General features: G+C 43.9%; 1 protein-coding gene across 1 annotated transcript in view; it reads right to left on the reverse strand.

Annotated features, from left to right (window-relative positions):
* The window catches only part of LOC103740596 (zinc finger X-linked protein ZXDB-like), a 34628-nt gene extending 33270 nt beyond the window's left edge, over positions 1–1358 (reverse strand). The window contains exon 1 of the mRNA XM_008841257.2: positions 8–1358. Within this exon, the coding sequence (XP_008839479.1) occupies positions 8–1343 (1336 nt within the window). The 5' untranslated portion in view covers positions 1344–1358. The remainder of the gene's footprint in view (positions 1–7) is intronic.
* Between the last annotated feature and the right edge of the window lie 17731 nt (positions 1359–19089).

Below are 19089 nucleotides of genomic sequence, written 5' to 3' on the forward strand. Positions count from 1 at the left end.
AAAGAGCAGGAGAAGAGTTCCTGTTCCCTGAAATGGGCGCGGTTATGGGAGAAGAGGGCACTCACTGTAATAAACGTCTTCTTGCAGCCCGAAAACGCGCACTGGTAGGGCCTCTCGGGTTCGAAGTGGCTGCGCTGGTGGGTGCTGAGCTTGGCCTGCGTGGGGAAGCTCTCCTCGCACACCTCGCATTTGAAGGAGTTCTCCTGCTCATGGCCCTTCATGTGCGCCTTGAGGTTGTACACAGTGGTGAAGCTCTTGCCACAGCCCTCCACCGGACAGCCAAATGGCCGCAGCTTGTCGTGCGACTGCAGGTGCCTCTTGAGCTTATAGGACGTGGTGAAGGTCCAGCCGCAGCCGCTCAGGGGGCACTTGAAGGGCCGCTGGCCCTGGCTGCTGCTGTGCGTCAGCAGGTGCACCTTCAGCTGGTGCTTCTTGGCAAAGGTCTGGCCGCACTGCGCCTCCGGGCACAGGTACAGCACCACGCCCGGGCCTGGGACAAGCGGCCCGGGGGGATTCTGGGCGGCGGCCCTGGCCTCGGCCTCTTCCTCAGGCGCTGGCGCGGGCGCAGACGCGGGCTCCGCTGGCTCGGCCAGCAGGAGGTCCGGCGGCACCTCTGGGCAGTCACACAGCTGCACGGCGGGCGGAAACCCGGCTTGTGGGGCGGCTGGCCCCCTGACCTGCGGGACAGGCGCGACCCCAGGCTCCCAGGCGGGCAGCGGGGGCGTGGTCAGGGTGAGGGCGCCGTTCTCCAAGCTCAGGAACAGGTCCTGGTTGCGGATCGTGACGGTGCCGGCGAAGGCCGCCGCGGGGCCCAGGGCCGGGGCCGGGCACGGGAGCGGGGCCCGGGCCGGGGACAGATAGCGGGGGCCAGGCTCAGTGCGGCCCGCGGGATTCGCACCGCGCTCACCCCGCTCAGGGCCCAGCCCCGCCTCGGCCTCCTCCCTCCACACGGGCCCTCCTGCCTGATCCGTACCCGCCGTTTCCACATCGCCACCCACCGGGTTGAGCAGCAACAGGAAGAAGTCGTCGCCGTGGCTGCCGCCACCGCCGCTCGGGTGATCATGTCTTGGCGTCAGCAGGCTAGGACTAGGACTCAGGGCCGCAGCCGGGCCCCGTGAGGCCCTCTGGGCCTCCTCGCTCCGCCCGGGCCCGCCATCTTGGGCCCCCCGGAGCAGTAGAAGGCGGCGCGTGGGGGCCTGACAAGCTAGAGCACCCGGGCCAGGGTGGACTCTACCACCTCCCGCCTGGCAACAGCCAACGCCGCCGGTGCCGCCGCCGCCACCGCCGCCGCCGCCGCCGCCCTGTGGTGTCCCGCGAGCCGGGAGCTGCCTCGGGATTTCCATCTCCCCGTCGCTGAGGCTCCGCGGGAACCAGAGCCAAGGCGGAGGCGCGACCCCGCCCCCTGCCGCTGGCCCAAACCCGTTCCTGAAAGGAAAAAAAAAAGTGCAATGCGCAGAAACGGGTCCTATCAGATATTAAAACGTGTTTAACGCCACAGTGACTTAAATATTCTGGTATTGGGTCTCAGGAGCAGACTAGGAAGCCCAGAGGCACAGTCTGCTGCAAACAAATAACTTCCACAGTTGATCTTCCAAAGTAATCAAGGTCTTTGGAAGTGAAGGGGAAATGACAGGTCATCCCTAATGCTGCCTGCTCTCTAGAAATCTATCCAATGGAAACAACTTAAGTCTGTACCTCACTGCATATACCACATAAACGCACCGCAGCCTTTCCTGACACCGAGCATGTCCACTGGCACTTTCTGTGCTGTTACAAATTGTTTATTAACCATTGATGACACAATTTCTCATAGAACACAGATCTGTGTCCTCATAAACAAACTACCAGAAGGCCAGCATTACTGGTGGAAAGGCCCTCTACACACACACACACACACACACACACACACACACACACACACACACGGATACGTGGGGGGGCAGGGGAGGAGGGGATAGAGAGAGGCAGGTTAACTTGTAGTACTCAAAATTACTTTCAACAAAGTCTGGGTAAAATTTTACACGTCGCTTGGTTTTTGTCATCCTCGTGCAGAGGTTAAGAATAAGATGGGGGGTCAAAACAAATTGGCACTGTTTGGTCTACGAGTGTGAAACCTGGAGCATGAAGCAATTTATAACGAAGGTCAAAAAACCCCAACCTGATGCTGGGTTCTCCTGTAGAATGTTTTGAGTACATCCCTAAGCAATGTGGTTTTTATGATGTTATGTAAATGAAGTCATACTGCACGCTTCCCTTTGGGACTTGCTTCTTTCACTTTGCATTTTATTTGTGAGACTCATCCACATATTCTCACCAGCTGGACGGTAAGCCTTTTTGTCTCCATTCTTGACTAGCAGTCCAGCATCTGTCTATAGCGGTGACCATATCACATCATTCTATAGTAAACAGGCAAAACGGTTGTTTTTAGGTTGTTTTTTGCATTTTTTTTTTTACTATTATCATGAATGTTTGTATCTTTCTGTGGAAGACTCCCGTTAAAGCTCCCCGTGGAGTATACATCTAAAAATAGAATCGCCTGTTGGGGCATGGTGGTCCAAGCCATTAATCCCAGCAACAGGAAGACAGGGAAACAGAGGCAGGCCAATACCTGTGGCCTGCCTGCTTTACATATCGAGATCTAGGCCATCTGGGTCTATGGGGCTACAGGAAGACTCTGTCTCAAAAACAAAACAAAACAAAACAAAACAAAACAAAAACAAAAAAACAACACTGAGCCTGCTGTAAGTGATGCATGTCTTCAAACTACAGAGACAAAGGCACATGGATCTGGATCCCTATGAGATCCAAGCCAGTATGGTCTAAATGATGAGTTCTTTAGCCAACTTCTATTACACTTCCCATCTTGTGCATGCAAGCTTAATTATTTATACATTTTAAGTGTCAGCCCCTATGTGTGTCCACAACATTCCCTTGTTCTGTTGCTTGTAGTTTTGCATACTTTGTGCTGTATTTATTATGGTAATGAAGATCTCTTATTGTACTCAGATCCAAAAAAAATATGTTCCGCACGGTTAGGGCTTTTCTCTTTCTTATATATTCTATTTATTATTTTTATTTTATGTGTATGAGTGTATTGCCTGCATGTATGTAACTGCACCCATGTCATGCAGTACCCGCAGAGGTCAGAAGAGGGCAATGAAACCCTTGGAACTTGAGGTATGGACCCAAATGATGTTGCCATGAGAGTGCTGGGAATCAAACCCGGGTCCTCTGTGAAAACAGCCAGTGCTCTTAAATGCTGATCCATCTCTCAAACCCCAGGGCATTCCTTTTAAAAGAAATCCATTTTAAGACATTGTTTCTGGACAAGACAGGGTTCCTAAGACGGAAGATATGTTGAGGATGACTGAGAGGGGATAGAACACATGTGACATGAAAGCAGAAACGAGATTACTGGGGGTGAAAACATGTAAGGGGGCACAGTAGAAGGCTGGAAGAGAAGGGAGGACGAACTTGAGAAACAAAATATGTGTGAAAATGCAATCATTACAGCCTATTACATTTTATGCTAGTTTAAAAAATAAAAAAAAATGGAAAAAGGAAAGAGTGAGAGAGCAAGAGAGGAAGACAGGGAAAGAGGGAGGGAGGAAGGGAGAGAGAGAGAGGGAGAGAGAGAGAGAGAGAAAGAGAGAGAGAGAGAACAGTTTCTGGGTTTGGGTCCTGGTCTGTTAGCTCTGAGGCATCATACTTGCCTAACATTGACTAGGCCATGGGCTTGATCTCTAGAATAAAGAAAGGAAAAAGAGAGGAAGGAAGGAAGGAAGGAAGGGAGGGAGGGAGGGAGGGAGGGAGGAAGAAAGTGGCAAAGAAAGGGGGAGATGGGGAGGGAGAGAATATCCCCAAATAATTCTCTGAATGGTCTTCTAAAAGTTAAATGGATTTTCCCTCTCACAGTCAGATCTTAATCCATACGGAGTTTGTGTAGGGTATTGAGGGTATTGAGGAAGCGTCTCTACTGAGAGTTGAGAGACACACTAATCTATGGTATAACAATAATTCATTAGGAGGTGCTTTAATAACTATATCTATTTAGCAGAGTGACAGTGTTAGGTACTCTGATATGGTCTGTGTCCTGCCTGGGCCTGATATCAATGTCAGGTATGTGTCTTATGAAGCAGATCTTACATCCAATTAGAAAGTGATTGGTTACTCCCACTATTGCGCCAGAGGTCATATGTTGCAAGGCCAGATGTTGTTGAATCAGGTGAGATTCACAGCTAGTTAAGGTTGATGATTAATTCTTCTTCTTCCAACAGAATGCGTAGCACGTTCCGGCATGATGAAAGCTAACCAGTATAGATGAAAATTGGAAGTCAGTACCAGCTTGATTTCTCTACTGTCTTCAGGAAGAGGGTCTTAACATCAAGTTCTGGTTGATGACCAAGAGCAGGGGCAATGGACATTATTGATTGAGGTTCTATGAGACCCCCAAGTCAACAACTACAAAAGAGGGAGTCTGTTCCTGACATTGGAGTTTTATTTTCTTAGTCTATGGTATCTAGTAGGTGCTATGTCCCCTTGTTATGGGATAACTCCTTTTAATCTCTCTTTATAATGTATATGTATATACTTTCAGAAGCTTCTGTAGTGGCAGGTTTTTGTTCTAAAGACCTTTCGTGCTAGTTAGCCCTCCCCATACTCCCTCCTCTGTCTTGTTATTTTATTTTTTAAGAATTTAAAAATTTATTGTTTGAAATCTTCATGCAGATATACAATGTATCTTGATCATTACACCCTCAATTCACCTAGCTGTTCCCCCACCCCCCAGAACTCGCCCAACACATCCCATCCCACCTTCATGTCCTTATTTTTTTTTTTCTGATCCACTGAGTCCGATTCAGGCTGACCCAAAGTGGGTGTGGGACCATCTGCCTGAGTTTGGGCAACCTACCGTGGCCACACTACTGAAGAAGTGACTCCTGCTTCCTCAGCAACAGTAAATGGCCAATAGCTCCTCAGATAGGGGAGGGGCCTAATGAGAGCTCCCAGAACCTTGCTGGAATGTTGACCAACTTGATCTTGTGTAGGTTACCCCAGCTGCCATGAGTTCAGGAGTGCAGTTGAGGTGTCCTAATCAGAGGGCAGCATTTCACAGCACTCCTCCCTATCCTCTGACTCTTACATTCTTTCTGCCTCCCCTTCTGTGATGCTCCCTGAGCACCGAAGCATTGCGGTAAAACAGACGTCTCATTTAGGGCTGAACATGCAACAGTCATTCATTCTCAAAACCTTGACCGATTATGAGTCTGTTGTATTCACTACTGCCCACTACAAAGAGCGGTCGCACACGCATGCACACACACACACACAAGTGAGCAGTATTTTCCACAACTGTGCTATAGTTTCTTACTCTTCATTGGAAATTCAGATGTTCCTGAAAGGGGAATGGAAGCTAGCTGCAGTTCGCCTCATGCTCAAGAGGCCATTTGAAACAGAATATCGGTCCACACAGTAGAGCAGCTCAAAGCACAGGGACATGATTTCTTTATCTCCTTCAGGACACTGGTTATTTTTCCTGATCACATTCAAATGAAGATTACATTTAAATGCCCTGTGGTAAGCATTATAGAACTGTTACTCCCACATCTTTCTGGGGTACAGCTACAGGAAAGCTGTGAAGTAAAGCATTTTCTGCAGCAGATACTATCACCATATTGTGTTGCATATTGAAGTTTTTTTTTTAATTTTTTTAGACAGGATCTCACTGTGTAGCCCTGCCTGGCCTGGAACTTGTTAAGTAGACCACGCTTACCTTGAACTCACACAGATCCACCTACCTCTGATTCCCAAGTGCTGGGATTAAAGACAGACACCATTACACCTGGTTGTTCATGTGATTTTTATTAGCCAAGAAAATAGTTAACATCAAAATACCATAACTATAGCATAATACAAAGAAATTATGGGCTGAAGAAATGGCACAGTGGTTAAGAGTGGTTACTGCTCTTGCAGAGGACCTGTATTCAATTCTCAGCACCACATCAGGTAGTTCACAACTGCCTGTAACTCCAGCTCCAAGGGGATACAATACCTCTGGCCTCTAACACACACACACACACACACACACACACAGAAACACACACACATACACAGAGAGAGAGAGAGAGAGAGAGAGAAGGAGAGAAAGAGGGAGAGAGCGAGGAGGGAGGGAACATAATTTGGGTGTGTGCCAAATAGCAGAGAGGATTTAAATAGGATCAAAACATATTGTGTGAAATTCACAAACTTCAATGAAAAAGAAAAAGAAATTTAAGTTTAGAAATGCACTCAGAGTGGGAAACTCAGAGACAATTCTCAGAATCTGAGAAATAAGGAACAGGGTATGCAAACTGTAATCTCAGCAGCTATCTGGAGACAGGAGATGGAGAAGAGGAAAGGGAAAACCCATGCTATTTGCACCAATGCAGACATGATGAGTATAGGAGATAAATTCGGATAGGCAGTTTAGGGAGAGGACCCCATAGGAAAGTAACAAGTTTCTTTCTTGGATAAAAGCCCTAAATGTACTATGGACTGCCTGCAGCCTTCACCTTGCCGGAGAGCTGTCATAAATGCCTAAGCTGAAAATGTCTCTGGTTTTGCCATGGCCAGAGTCTGGAGATGCAAGTCTGCTTTTCCTTGTCTCTTTCCCCCCAAAGAGCACCCCTTTCCAGGAAAACATACAAGAGACATGATTAAAACCACCAGGCATCTCGACACCTGGAACAGGAACTGGACTAACCAAGTCATTCCCACCTTCCTTCTTCCATCTATAAAGACTTCTTAACTCCAAGGCAGTGACGCTAAATGATATTGCACCCCATGGGACTCCTCCCGCTGTATAGGAGCTGTGTATTTTCTCTCTCTCTCTCTCTCTCTCTCTCTCTCTCTCTCTCTCTCCTCTCTCCCTCCCTCCCTCCCTCCCCCACCCTCTCTCCTACCACCCTATAATAAAATACTTCTTTCTAAACATCACCTTCTTGGTGCCTGAATTTCATTCTTTGAATTCCTGACACAATAACCTAAAAGCCTCTGGTTTGGGGTGGCTTTGGTGGACTTTGAGTTTCCAGGTGCCTACCCTCTCCAGCTAAACACAATAGAACTCAGAAAGTCCCCCTTGGTATCAAAAGTAAGATAAGGAAATCTTGGGCCTTTCTGAGTGACTTGGAAAAGAGAGCAGGGTGCACTGCTACTTGGTAGAACCTCTGAAAGAAACTGCACCAAAGGAGAGGCTTCTGTGAAGGACATGCACATTATCTCATCAAGGAGAAATTTAATGACCCCTCCCACTCCTCAGCATGTTTTCAGGTAACTCAGATTTCCTGGGCAGTGGGTGAAGTAGACTCCTGGGAGGCCCAGCTGGATTAATTCTTAAAAGGAGCAGACAACATGTAGTATGTTCTGTTTTGGGTCTCCACCTGGGGCCAGAGGTATCTTAGCAATAAATTCAGGGTCACAAAGAAAGAGACCATCCCTCCAAATGAAATCTCTCAGCAAGGCAAACTTTAGTTCTGATCAAAAGGGTGCAAATGTCACAAGAATAAAGGAGCAAGCAAACATTGCTAAGATGGTCTTGCCCATTAATCCCTGATGGGAAAGAGGGCTTGGCTACTGGCTGTTCCTCATTGCTCCAGGTTCAACCTCACAATCTAAATCTGAACATCTAAAGGTAAAAGAAGAAGGAGCACCCTAGTAAAAATATTTTGGTATTTGGGAGTATGGGGTTTTTGGCAGGTAGCCAGAGTCTAAAAGTCACAGAATGATGAAGGGAGATTGTGGGTGAGAAAATAAGCTCTATTAGGTTATGGAAGCAAAACTTTCCCACAATGTAACTTTGAGACTTACAAAATGGACATAGCTAGGAAGTGAAGGCTACAAGTTATGACTGTCATGTATGGAAATAAAAAGCATCAAGGTAAATATTGCAACAAGGGTCCTGTGACAAGAGCACTGAAGAGAAAGACAAGCATATAGTTTTCCACAGAAAAGAATTCGTTTCTAACAGGTGAAACAGGTTATATTCTTTCGAGTAGGAGGAAGTAGCTTTTCCCTTATGGGGTGGAACAAACCCAGATACCTCCCGTGTTTCATATAATAAGTTTAAATTTAGATCCTAAGGATTTGCAAAGTTGATGTTTACATTTTCACTCTTACCAGGGAAAAGGGTAGGTCATCTCCAAAGCTCAGTAGCCTCCAAGGCTTCTGTTTTACCTAACCTCTTAAAAATTCCCTTCAGGCCTTGTCTCTAATACTCTAAAAGCAATAGAGTAGAGACTGAAAGGAGCACCATCGAGATGAACACATGAGAGCATCCCAGAAAGAGCGAAAGCACTGGGCTTCATACAACAAACTGTGGATGTTCAGGCCAGTTTGCAGCGAAAGACTGCAATCACTTCCTCACCTGGGCCTCATCTAAGGACTAGAGCATGCTCAAAAAGGCGGTTTGTTCAAAACAGGAAAGGTGTGGGGTTTGGAAATGTCATGGAAAGAGTCATACACCTTATGGTCCAATGCTTTTGGGGATTTTCGCTCAGCTCAGCAGCCCACATGTATTCTTGGGAGTGCTCTCCCTTTCTTAATAAACTGTCATTTTTCCTGACACCCTGGAAATTCTCTTTCTTTGGAGCTCATCACCCGCTTCTACCATGCAGCTCCATTGCTGAATGTTAGAAAATATTAGATCAGGATTGACCAGGATAATTCAAAAAAGGAGAAATAAGACCTATCTCAGGAGCAGAATATTCTTTATTAATAACAACGAAGGTGGCGAAAATTTTTCTGCTGGATTTGAAACTGTGCTCTGAGGCACAGTTCGTAGGCTGCTTATAAGGGTCGGGGGATTAGGAAATGGAGGGATGGTAGAGTAGGGCTGTTGTCATAGTTCAATATATGTGCCTGTGACATGGTTTGGAGTTTTGGGAGCAAAGGGATTGAAAATTGTTTTTTCCCATGTAACACAGTCTCGGGTTTGGCGGTTTTACAGAATTCCTGGGTTGGAAATTACCTCAGATTTGAGGTTTATCTGAGGTTTAGTTAACCCAGTATGGGACCCTTTTATCTCCTGTTATTTATCCTTCATTACAAACCCTAAAAACAAATGAAAAAGGGGTCACCATGTATAGGTCTAACTGTTTCAAGCTGGGTTGGGGGTCATCATATGGAGGTGCTGGTTCAGGGTCTGTTGGGAGAGGGAATCTTCTGGTGGCATGCAGCAGAAACATAGCCCTGATTTGGTCTCTGGTAGTGGTTTGGGCTGTCATAAGGCCTGATGCAGTAAGGAGATTCTGTAAGAATCTTTGGAGACAGGTGATTAAGCATAGTACAATGGCTTAGAGCAATAGGAGGTTTTGTTTCTTGACTGCAGGTGACCACTGCAGTGTTGAATTAGACCAAGATTTGAAGTCTTATATTTAAGCAGTATGTTTTCTTATAACAAAATAATTAGCAAGGAGTAATTATCTAGTAACATTTCATATGAACTTAAGTCTAATGTCTAGGAAATGTAATCCTTTGGACTTCTAAAGAAACATATTTTAAACTTGGTTGCAGTTTTCTGTTGGGTGTCTAGAACAATGTAGTTGGGCCAAATTACTGAATTTTTTGGTGTCAAGGTTCAGTTGAGGGTCACTTGGGCTTTGGTGGGGGGGGCGGTTCCTGGTTCCTTTTGCCTTTCTTTTTACCAGTTTCATCTTTGTGAGGATAAGTCAGAGACCTTTCTAGGCCATGGCTCCATTTGGAAGCATTGAAGCCTGTGTTCTGAGCTCCTCTTTGTAGACTGGTCAAGAACATTTTGATGTGCTACATAGTCCCCTGGGACTTGGTTGACCTTGGAGGGCAAGGAGCAAAAAACTGTTCCTTTATGGGGCTGGAGAGATGTCTCAGTGGTTAAAGAGCACAGGCTGCTCTTGCAGAGGACCTGGGTTCGGTTCCCAGCACCCACATGGCAGCTAACAACCATCCATAACTCTAGTTCCACAAGTTCTGTGGGATCTGATGCCCTCTTCTGACCTTGGCAGGCATTATATGACATGGGTTTACTTACATACATGCAGGCAATATACTCATGTACATAAAATAAAAATAATAAATAAAACAAAGTTGTTCCTTCAAGTCCCCCTGATCTCATTAGTATAGGCCTTTAAGAATGGTTATTGAACATCCAAAAGTTTACTAACACCAGTCTGGCACTTTTAATTACTGTGTAACATGTACATAAAGCTTGAATAAAAACCCAAACATTTGTGAATAAACCTTGACTGGGCATATATTTTGTGTCTTAAGCAAGTCTTTATAACTATTGACAAGAACTAATTGAAGCAGAGCTTTGACTGAACTTTGACCTTAGAAATTTTAAGACTACAGTATTGAACTTAGGTATTTAAAGGCCTGTCCAGATAATGTGGCAAGAATGGGCCTAAGTCAGAGAAAGAAGAAATGTGACATCACAGGTCAAATAGGCAGAACCAAGGAAAGGGATTTAGAATAATTTCTTAGGTCTGTCTGAAACAAAGGCTGTTCTGTTGTGAGTAAAATTAGACTTCTTTCTTTTCTTTTCCCAGCCCTCTATACCCTTCTTTTTGAAGAAAGGGTTGGGGGAATTACATCACATATCTATAGACAGGAAATAAACTGATCAGGATTCAGACCAAACTCACTGAAACTGTTTCTTTCTGGACTGTACAGGGAGGCAAATCCTAGCTCCTCTTGATCCAAATTATCGTACATTTTGTTTTTGAGCAGAAGGAATAAAATCTCAAAAGTAACACTTGCATAGTATAGAGAAGCATAAATGGCAGCTTCAGGTAACTGTAATACTTGTCTACATGCAGCCAACCTGAGGCTGTAACTGGGTTTGTGGCACAAACCAAAGGAAGAGACTGAAAGTTATTTTGGCTGCAACAGTAATTAGCTTAATGAGAACTCTGTATCTCTGCAGTACCTGGATATCAGGGGCACAGTACTTGCTTTTAGCAATTCAACTTATGTTTTAGTCCCCCTCTTTGTTGAAGGCTATCCCTATAGAGAGGCACTGTCAACTTATCATTTGTCCTGGCTACAAAGAAGGTCATAGTAACTGAAAGCCTTATCCAAGGGCATTAGCTAAAGGGAGAAGAGTACCAATTAACAACATTTTTGATGTTTTCCTGTGAGAAGGAACTGCACAATTGTAAAATTGCTATGCAGACCACCCCATGCAGTGATCCACCTGCAAGGACCAAAGTTGTGTGTCACTATTTGGGGCTCACAAAAAATTTTTAGCAAAAATTTTATCCTATCTACAAAACAAACAAAATGGTTCTCTCTTTTCTTTTATTTTTATATCCTTTTAATGTCTCTCATTTTGGTGGGCTAGGCATGCCCCTGCCTGCAGTTCAAACATTTAAAGCATATTTTAACTTGGCATTTTATATTTAGTCAGTCAATTTTTAATAAACTTGCTCAGACCTTCAACACTTGCCCAAACGTTCTTATTTTCCCTTCTATTCTGGAAATATCCAGCCATCTTAATCTTCATACATAAATTTTTCTTTATTAAATTCTCTCCATATCCTTTTACATCTTTTACTTTTTAATTTTTGTACTTTATACGATGAAGCATAACATTCACAAAGAAATTTATCATCTGTTCAGAGAATTTACTGAGCAATTAATGTTTGTCCCCTTAAAATGTACATACATATATGTGTGTGCATTGGGGTGTGTGTGTTTGTGTGTGTGTGTGTGTGTGTGTGTGTGTGTGTGTGTGTGCGTGTGTGTGTGTGTGTACAAAAGCACGGAGATAAGTGATCTTTCTTAATCCTTAAGTAGCTTAACATCTCAAGAGGGCAGTTATCTATAGGAGAAATTGTACCCTGGAGCAGGAGTAATCATTTCTCAAAAGTAACATACATTTAAGCAATAGGAATAATGCTGTAGAACCAGAATTAGTTTAATTTTTCAAAAAGATCTAGGACCATTGGTCACATTTACTTGTCTTCTTTTAAAGTAGTCACATTGATTTGATATTTTTAATTGGCATACTGAACACAGGGCCAAGCTAACCTAGTCTGTTGGAGTTGGGACATTTTGCCTTAAATTTTTGTTTACGGAGTCGGAGAGATGACAGAGAGCTCTTGCAGAGGACCTGGGTTTGATTCTCAGCACCCACATAACACCTAACGGCCATCCATAACTCCAGTTCCAGGGGATCTGACACCGTCTTCTGACCTCCACAGGCATTGCACAACACGGTGCACTTACATACATGCAGGCAGTATGCTCATACACATAAAATAAAAATAATAAATGAAATATTTTTTAAAAATTTTAGTTTACATGAGAACTTACAAGTCAGTCAGTTTGATAGCTGCTAAATTATTTTTAAAAACATAAGTTCATGTAGACCGTGCATACACATATAATTATATCTGGGGTAGATTTTAGTAACCAAGATTTTGTAAGTAATCTTTATTGACATTATATTTCCTGTTATTCTCACTGTGAAAAGGAAACCTAATACAAAAATCTCCAGTAAATCTATACATCCATCACTTTCCGGTTTTTACAAATGTAACTCAAACTTTACATTTAGCAGCTCAAGAACACGAAAAAGAAAATGATTTCACCATCTCTGATGATCATACAGCTGCCAGCTACTGCAGCGGCTACTGGGACTTGGACTGCTGCTATGGCCGAAGCTGTGGAGACAAGACCTGTGGACTGTGGATCACGTGTTCTACTGCCATCTTGAAGGGCACATGCATTGGGGTTTGTTGCTGCTCTCTTCACAATACCTAAGAAATGAAAACAACTTAAACATCCCTCAGCTGAAAAATGGTTAATGAAAATGTGGTACATCTACTCAGTGGAGTTCTACGCAGAAGTAAATGATGAAATCACGAAATTTGCAGGTGAATGTACAAAGCTACAGTCTTATACTAAGTGAAGTAACACAAACACAGAAATGTAAGCAATGTATGCTTTCCCTCCTTTGTGGATTGTAGCACCAATCCCTTATATGTGAGTATATAAATTCTGATGTAACACCAGGAGCCAGGTAAAGGGAAAGGATACATGGAGGTAAAGGAAAAGAAACCACCTGAAAGGGGGATAGTAGGGAACAGATGCTACCTGAGGGAGTTGGAAAAAGTGGGAGTAATCGTCAGGGAGGAAAGGAGGGAGGGACGTGCCAGGGACCATGGTGTGTGGGAGTGAGGGGAATCAGGAAAGGAGAGATGGTGGGAGTCGGGAGGTATTGGGGAAGGTGGGCATAATGGGGGCACTGTGACTAGGGAGGGAGGGAGGAGGGAACCTGGATGGGAGAAAAAGGAGTGGAGATTAGTGAATCTCAGGGAACTAGGAAATCTAGAGGGAAAAGTGATGCCCTTGAAACCCTATGAGAAATGAAGATGGAGTGTCTGAACATTAATGCACATGTATACCTGGGAGCTGCTTGGCAGGGAACACAGTGCCGGATAGAAGAGGCCTCCCTTAGAGTGACAAGCATGCCATACAGCGTGTATCAAACAAGCTTCTTTTTGCAAATGATGGTGGCTACTGCAGAGTTGCACATCTGGTCAGACACGGAGAACATATGCCTGGGAGATGCCCAGTACTAGGTGACACATCTGCAGTCAAACCTCTATAACTAAGGCTCATGGAACATAGCAGAATAAGGGGTAGAGAGGTCTAATACACCTCTCAACTCTCACCAGTGAGGCTTCCTTGTACATCAGAGTGAGATGCACACAGAAGGCCACAATTAGCCAAGTTTTTAAGAATAAGAGACTGTGCTGTGTAGATTGGGGCTTGTATATGGAGCCTCACACACCCACATCTCAGGGACCATTGCAGAAGAGGCGGAATGATTCTGAGAAGCAGGGCTGGCTCATGAACACAGGGAATTGGAGGCTTCCAGGCCACTGGAGGCTTGCTCATGTAAGCCTATGGCAGCAGTGGCTTCAAGCATGGGACCCATGTCAGATCAATTAAACAAGGGCCCCAAAGGGAGGAGAGAAATAGGTGGTGGGCCAGCACTAGATCGAGAACTATTTGAGACTGATTGCTGCTGGGTGAGGGAGAGTATGGCTTACATACGACCACTGGATGGGCTCACTAGACCCCAGAGGACACATTTACACTGAAGGACATTTGGATACAAACACATGAATGAATAGGACTCAGCACGTATGGCAGAGTGCATACGGTTGTGTGGGGGGATAGGGGGAGGCATAGATGGGGGGAGGGAGTCTGGGTTTGAGTGGGAAATGTATGAAATTTAAAAAGCTCAATTTAAAAAAAGGAAATCAAGGGGTGGAGAGGGAGTACCACCACCCACTGGAATTTGTAGAGAAGAGGGGCCAGAATTTGCCAAGAAGAACAAAGTCTAGAGTGTCCTCTATGCTGAACCTGCTCTCCACTGGACTCAGCAGGAAGAAGAAAAAGAAGAAAGGGAGGGAAAGGGAGAAGGTAAGAGAAGGAGAGAAGGAATAAGATCATTCAGAGAGAAGGACTGGAGCTTGGGACACCAAGGCCCCTCCAGGATTTTGTTACCAAATGTTAGATTGGGATTGATAAGGGAAACGAGAAAATGAAAGATGAGACTAACCTTGGTAGCAGATTGTTCTTCATTAAGAACAATGTCGGTGCTTTTTTGCTACACTAACATTCCCCCCTCTGAAGAGGTGACCCTAAAATCTTTTGGGGATTAGATAAGAGCTCCCAAATACTTTTGACATTTTTGGCCTTTGGAACAAAGTATGTTGCTAAGAGCCCCAAGGATATTTTGACTTTTAGCCAAGAAACTGGCTACTTTTCCTTAGAGTCTTTTTACCCTAACTGCCTAGCCAATTCCTACCTCCTATTCTTATCATACCATCCTCTGAAGAGGTTACCCAAGTTGCTGATAGGGAATCAGGTCACAGTCCACTCTGGTTTCTTCCATGCTGAACAGGGACTCAGGGTGAAGCACCTGGGGAACCCAATGAAGAGATTCCCTTCTAAAAGACTCCCGAATTGCATAACGCTTATCCGTAGGTAGAGAAACAAGAAGTTGTCAGAAAAAAGTGATGGGAAGATATGGGATGTATTGAAGGGGAGGAAGTGGGCATGGATTTGATCAAAACACCTTATATGCATGTATGCAATTCTTAATAAATATTTTTTAAAGTTAAAAAAAAAGAACAATGGGTGGCAACAGTTTCTCTTTCAGGGATTTGAAACTATGCCCAGAGGCACAGTTGGTAGGCTGCTTATAAGGGTTGGAAGATTGGGAAAGGGAGGTGGGGTACAGCTATTTTCATAATTCCGTGTAAGTGCTGGTGACACAGTTTGGTTTGAGACAGTAGGGGCTGACCATCATTTTTCCCCAGATAACGCAGTGCAGTGTCAGGTTTGGGGGTTTTGCACAGTTCCTACATTGGAAATAAGTTTAGATTTGAAGTTTAGCTGACGTTTTCTTAACCTGGAATGGCACATTTTTTTTTAAGTTTATTTTATTTTTATAATTTTTTTAAAATTTAATGACCACATAATTAGAAGAAGCATTTCATTACAGCTTTAACATATTCAGCAACACATTCCAGAGCAAGTATACATCTCTTTCAAAGGTGGCTGTAAATTTTGAATTAATACAATGATACAATATTGAACTCCAGGCCCTGACTCCCCCAGCCTCATTCACCCTCCCATCTCCCCCACCCATCTCTCCTCCTAGCCTGGGTCCTGTGCCATTCCTTGTCTTGGCACCCCAGACACCGGGGGAACCACCACTGCTTCCTGATCCTTTGCATCCAGACCAACCCAGTTCCTCAGTCCAGCCCCCAGGAGCCTTTGGGGCCTCTTCCCATACCCCATCTCCCTTTGCATCTCTGGGTGGCACGGCCACCAGCTGCCCTAGACCGGCATCTTTCCTGTGCCCTGTTCCCAGGCCAGTCCAAACTCCAAGTTCCTGAGGCCAAAATCTTTCCTGGAGGGATCCAGAACTTAGGAGAAAGTTCTGAGAGCATCTGAGCCTCATCAGACTTGGGCCTCTGTGGGAACTCCTGAAGACAAAAGCAATCTGGCCACTCCAACATAAAATCAAAAGAGAGAACCAGAAGCTTAGGCTTTTCATGCCCCAAACGTAAACCAAAATGACACATAAAGTTTGAAAAGGGATGGGGCATTTCTAAGTCCAGGCATTTATCCTTCACTTAACATGTCTGTTTCTTGGACCCTAAATCTAAAAACTGCAAATGTTGCTTGCTCCCCATCTCATGAATTCTGGCAGCTGTTGAGATTTCCAGCTTGCTTTCTATGCTGTTTTTTTCCCCTCAAACTGTAATAAAATGGTCCTTGAGCTTAATTCTGATTCGTTTTTTTTTTTTTTTAATTCGTTCATTAACAAGACCAGTCCACAAAAGGAAACCTTGAGTTACTGGGTACAGTTTCTGTGTAATATCTGGACTGTTGTTTCTCCAAGTTTCAGTGGTGAGGCCTCTCATCTTCTCATCTGACTTGGGAGTCCTCTTCATAAGATCTCTTTTCATGTGCTCCAATGCTTATATTTTGACCATCAATTGACCTTTTATCCTAAGATATCCTGCCAAATTCTAATTTTTTTTTTAGTGAGAGAAATAAATTTATATATGTTTAAGAATTTGAATGCCATATACACAGTTATTCAGTTCATCCATTATGATACATGAACAAGGTATCATAACAATAATAAAATCAATATTCTTTTTTTTAAATGATTTATTGAGAATTGCATACATGAATATAATAAGGTGCTTTGATCAAACCCATGCTCACTCCCTCCCCTCCAACTCCTCCCATATCTCCCCATCACTTTTTTTTTTCTGGTAACTTCATGTACTCTTTCTTCTTCTTTGATTGATTGATTGATTTTTATGGGGCTTTTGGGTACTCTAACATCCCCCCTCTGAAGAGGCAACCCTAAAATCTTGTAAGGATTAGATTCAAGCTCCCCAGTACTTTTGACGCTTTTGGCCTTTGGGACAGAGTATGTTGCTAAGAGGCCCAACGACATTTTGACTTTTAGCCAAGATACTGGCTACTTTTCTTTGAGGTCTTTTTACCCTAACTGCCTAGCCAATTCTTACCTCTTACTCTTATCACACCATCCTCTGAAGAGGGTACCCAAATTGCCACGAGGGAATAGGGACGTAGACCACTCTGTCTTCTTCCATGCTGAACAGGGATGCAGGGTGAGGCAATTGGAGTACCCCTTCAGTGGGTCTATGTAAAAGACTCCCAAATCGCATATCTCTTATCTCTAAGGGGAAAAGAAAGTCCTTGAATCCTGAATAGGAGATGTGAAGGAGAAATAAAGGTAAGAGTAATTAACATTACAAGTTCTAGACAGGAAATTTGATAAAAGTCAGAACAGGGCAATTTTTAAATGTTCATATGAGAGTCCATTGGAATTTCTTGACAAGGGCTTCCAAAAACATTCCTCTAGCAGGTTCCTCCTCATTTTTCTTTTGTCTTCCAAAGTTCACTCTAGAGTGATAGATTCAGGATTTGCTTTCAAGTATTTTGATAGCTGTTGGAATGGTTAGAATCAGTGTCAGTTCCCTCTCAAAGGCTTGTAGATAACTGAGGGGTTGCTGAGGTGTATGTATGACCTGAGGGTATGCACACTGGAAAGCTTTTACCCAGCGTGGGTCATGCCTTCTCTTCCTAGCCTTCCCCAGATTGTATTCTTTCACCCTCCCAAATTCCAGGAGGCTATGTGTGATTCGGATCAAATTACGTATAGTTGGCTGGGAAGAGTGGCTGGGTAATCCGATGAAGGTCCTATGACCCTGCTTGTCTCTCCTTTAATGAATGAATACAACCATCAATAAGGCCAATTGCGACGAGGTTTAGTGGTCAGGCTCAGCTGAAGTCCTGATGATGATAATTATTTCATGCAGAAGGGACTGTTGTATAGCATCATCTTATTAATAGGACCTGGAATTTAAAGGGATTTGCTGCTAAGATTCACATATGAGGGAGAACATCCTTTGTTCATTTTTCTGATTCTGTTACTTCACTTATTATAACAGTCTCTAGATCCATCCACTTACCTGCAAATTTCGTTATTTCATCTTTCTTAACTGCTGAATGGAACTCCATTGTATAAATATACCACCTTTTTGTTAAACATTCATCAGTTGAGGGGCACTTAGGTTGCTTCCTAAGTGCTATTGTGAAAAGAGCAGCAACAAACGTGGTTGTACAGTGTTTCTACAACAGGATGAGTCCTTTGGGCATATGCCAAGGGGTGGTATAACTGGGTCATATGGTAGGTTCTTTTTTAGTTTTTTAAGAGTTCCCCATACTGTTTTCCATGGAGGTTGCATGAGTTTGCAATCCCACCAGCAGTGAATGAGCATTCCCCTTTCTCCACATCCTTGCCAACATTTGGTATCATTTGTTCTCTTGATCCTAGCCAGTCTGGATGGGTAAGGTGATACCTTAGGGTGATTTTAATTTGCATTTCCCTAATTACTAACGATGTTAAACACTTTTTGAGATGCTTCTTAGTGATCTTTATCTCTTCCTTTGAGAACTCTCTGTTTAGATCTTCAGCCCATCTTTTAATTGGGTCAATTGGTTAGTTGTTGTTTTTTTTTTTTTTAGTTCTTTATATATTCTCGATGTTTAACCTCTGTCAGATGTGTCACTGGTGAAGTTTTTTTTTCTCATTCTGTGGGTTTTCTCTTCCCCTTTTTGATTGTTTCTTTTGCCCTACAGAAGCTTTCTGGTTTAATGAGGCCCCACTTCTTGATTGCTGACCTTAATTCCTGAGCAAATTCTGTCCGATTTAGAAAATCCTTTCCTACACCTATATCTTGTAAGTTACTGTCAATATATTCTTTATAGTTTCAGGGTTTCCATTATCACATTGAGGTCTTTGATCCATTTGGAGTTGACTTCTGTGCAAAGTGAAAGATAAGGGTCTTGTTTCATTCTTCTACAGGTGGAGATCCAGTTTTGCCAGCACCATTTGTTGAAGATGCTGTCTTTCGTCCATTGCGTGTTCTTGGCACCTTTGTCACATATCGGGTGGCTGAAAATGCGTGTACTCGGGTTTGGACCTTCAATGATGTTCCATTGACC

This window comes from Nannospalax galili, unplaced genomic scaffold (assembly GCF_000622305.1).
Source record: "Nannospalax galili isolate Female #2095 unplaced genomic scaffold, S.galili_v1.0 scaffold701, whole genome shotgun sequence".
Taxonomy (NCBI): domain Eukaryota; kingdom Metazoa; phylum Chordata; class Mammalia; order Rodentia; family Spalacidae; genus Nannospalax; species Nannospalax galili.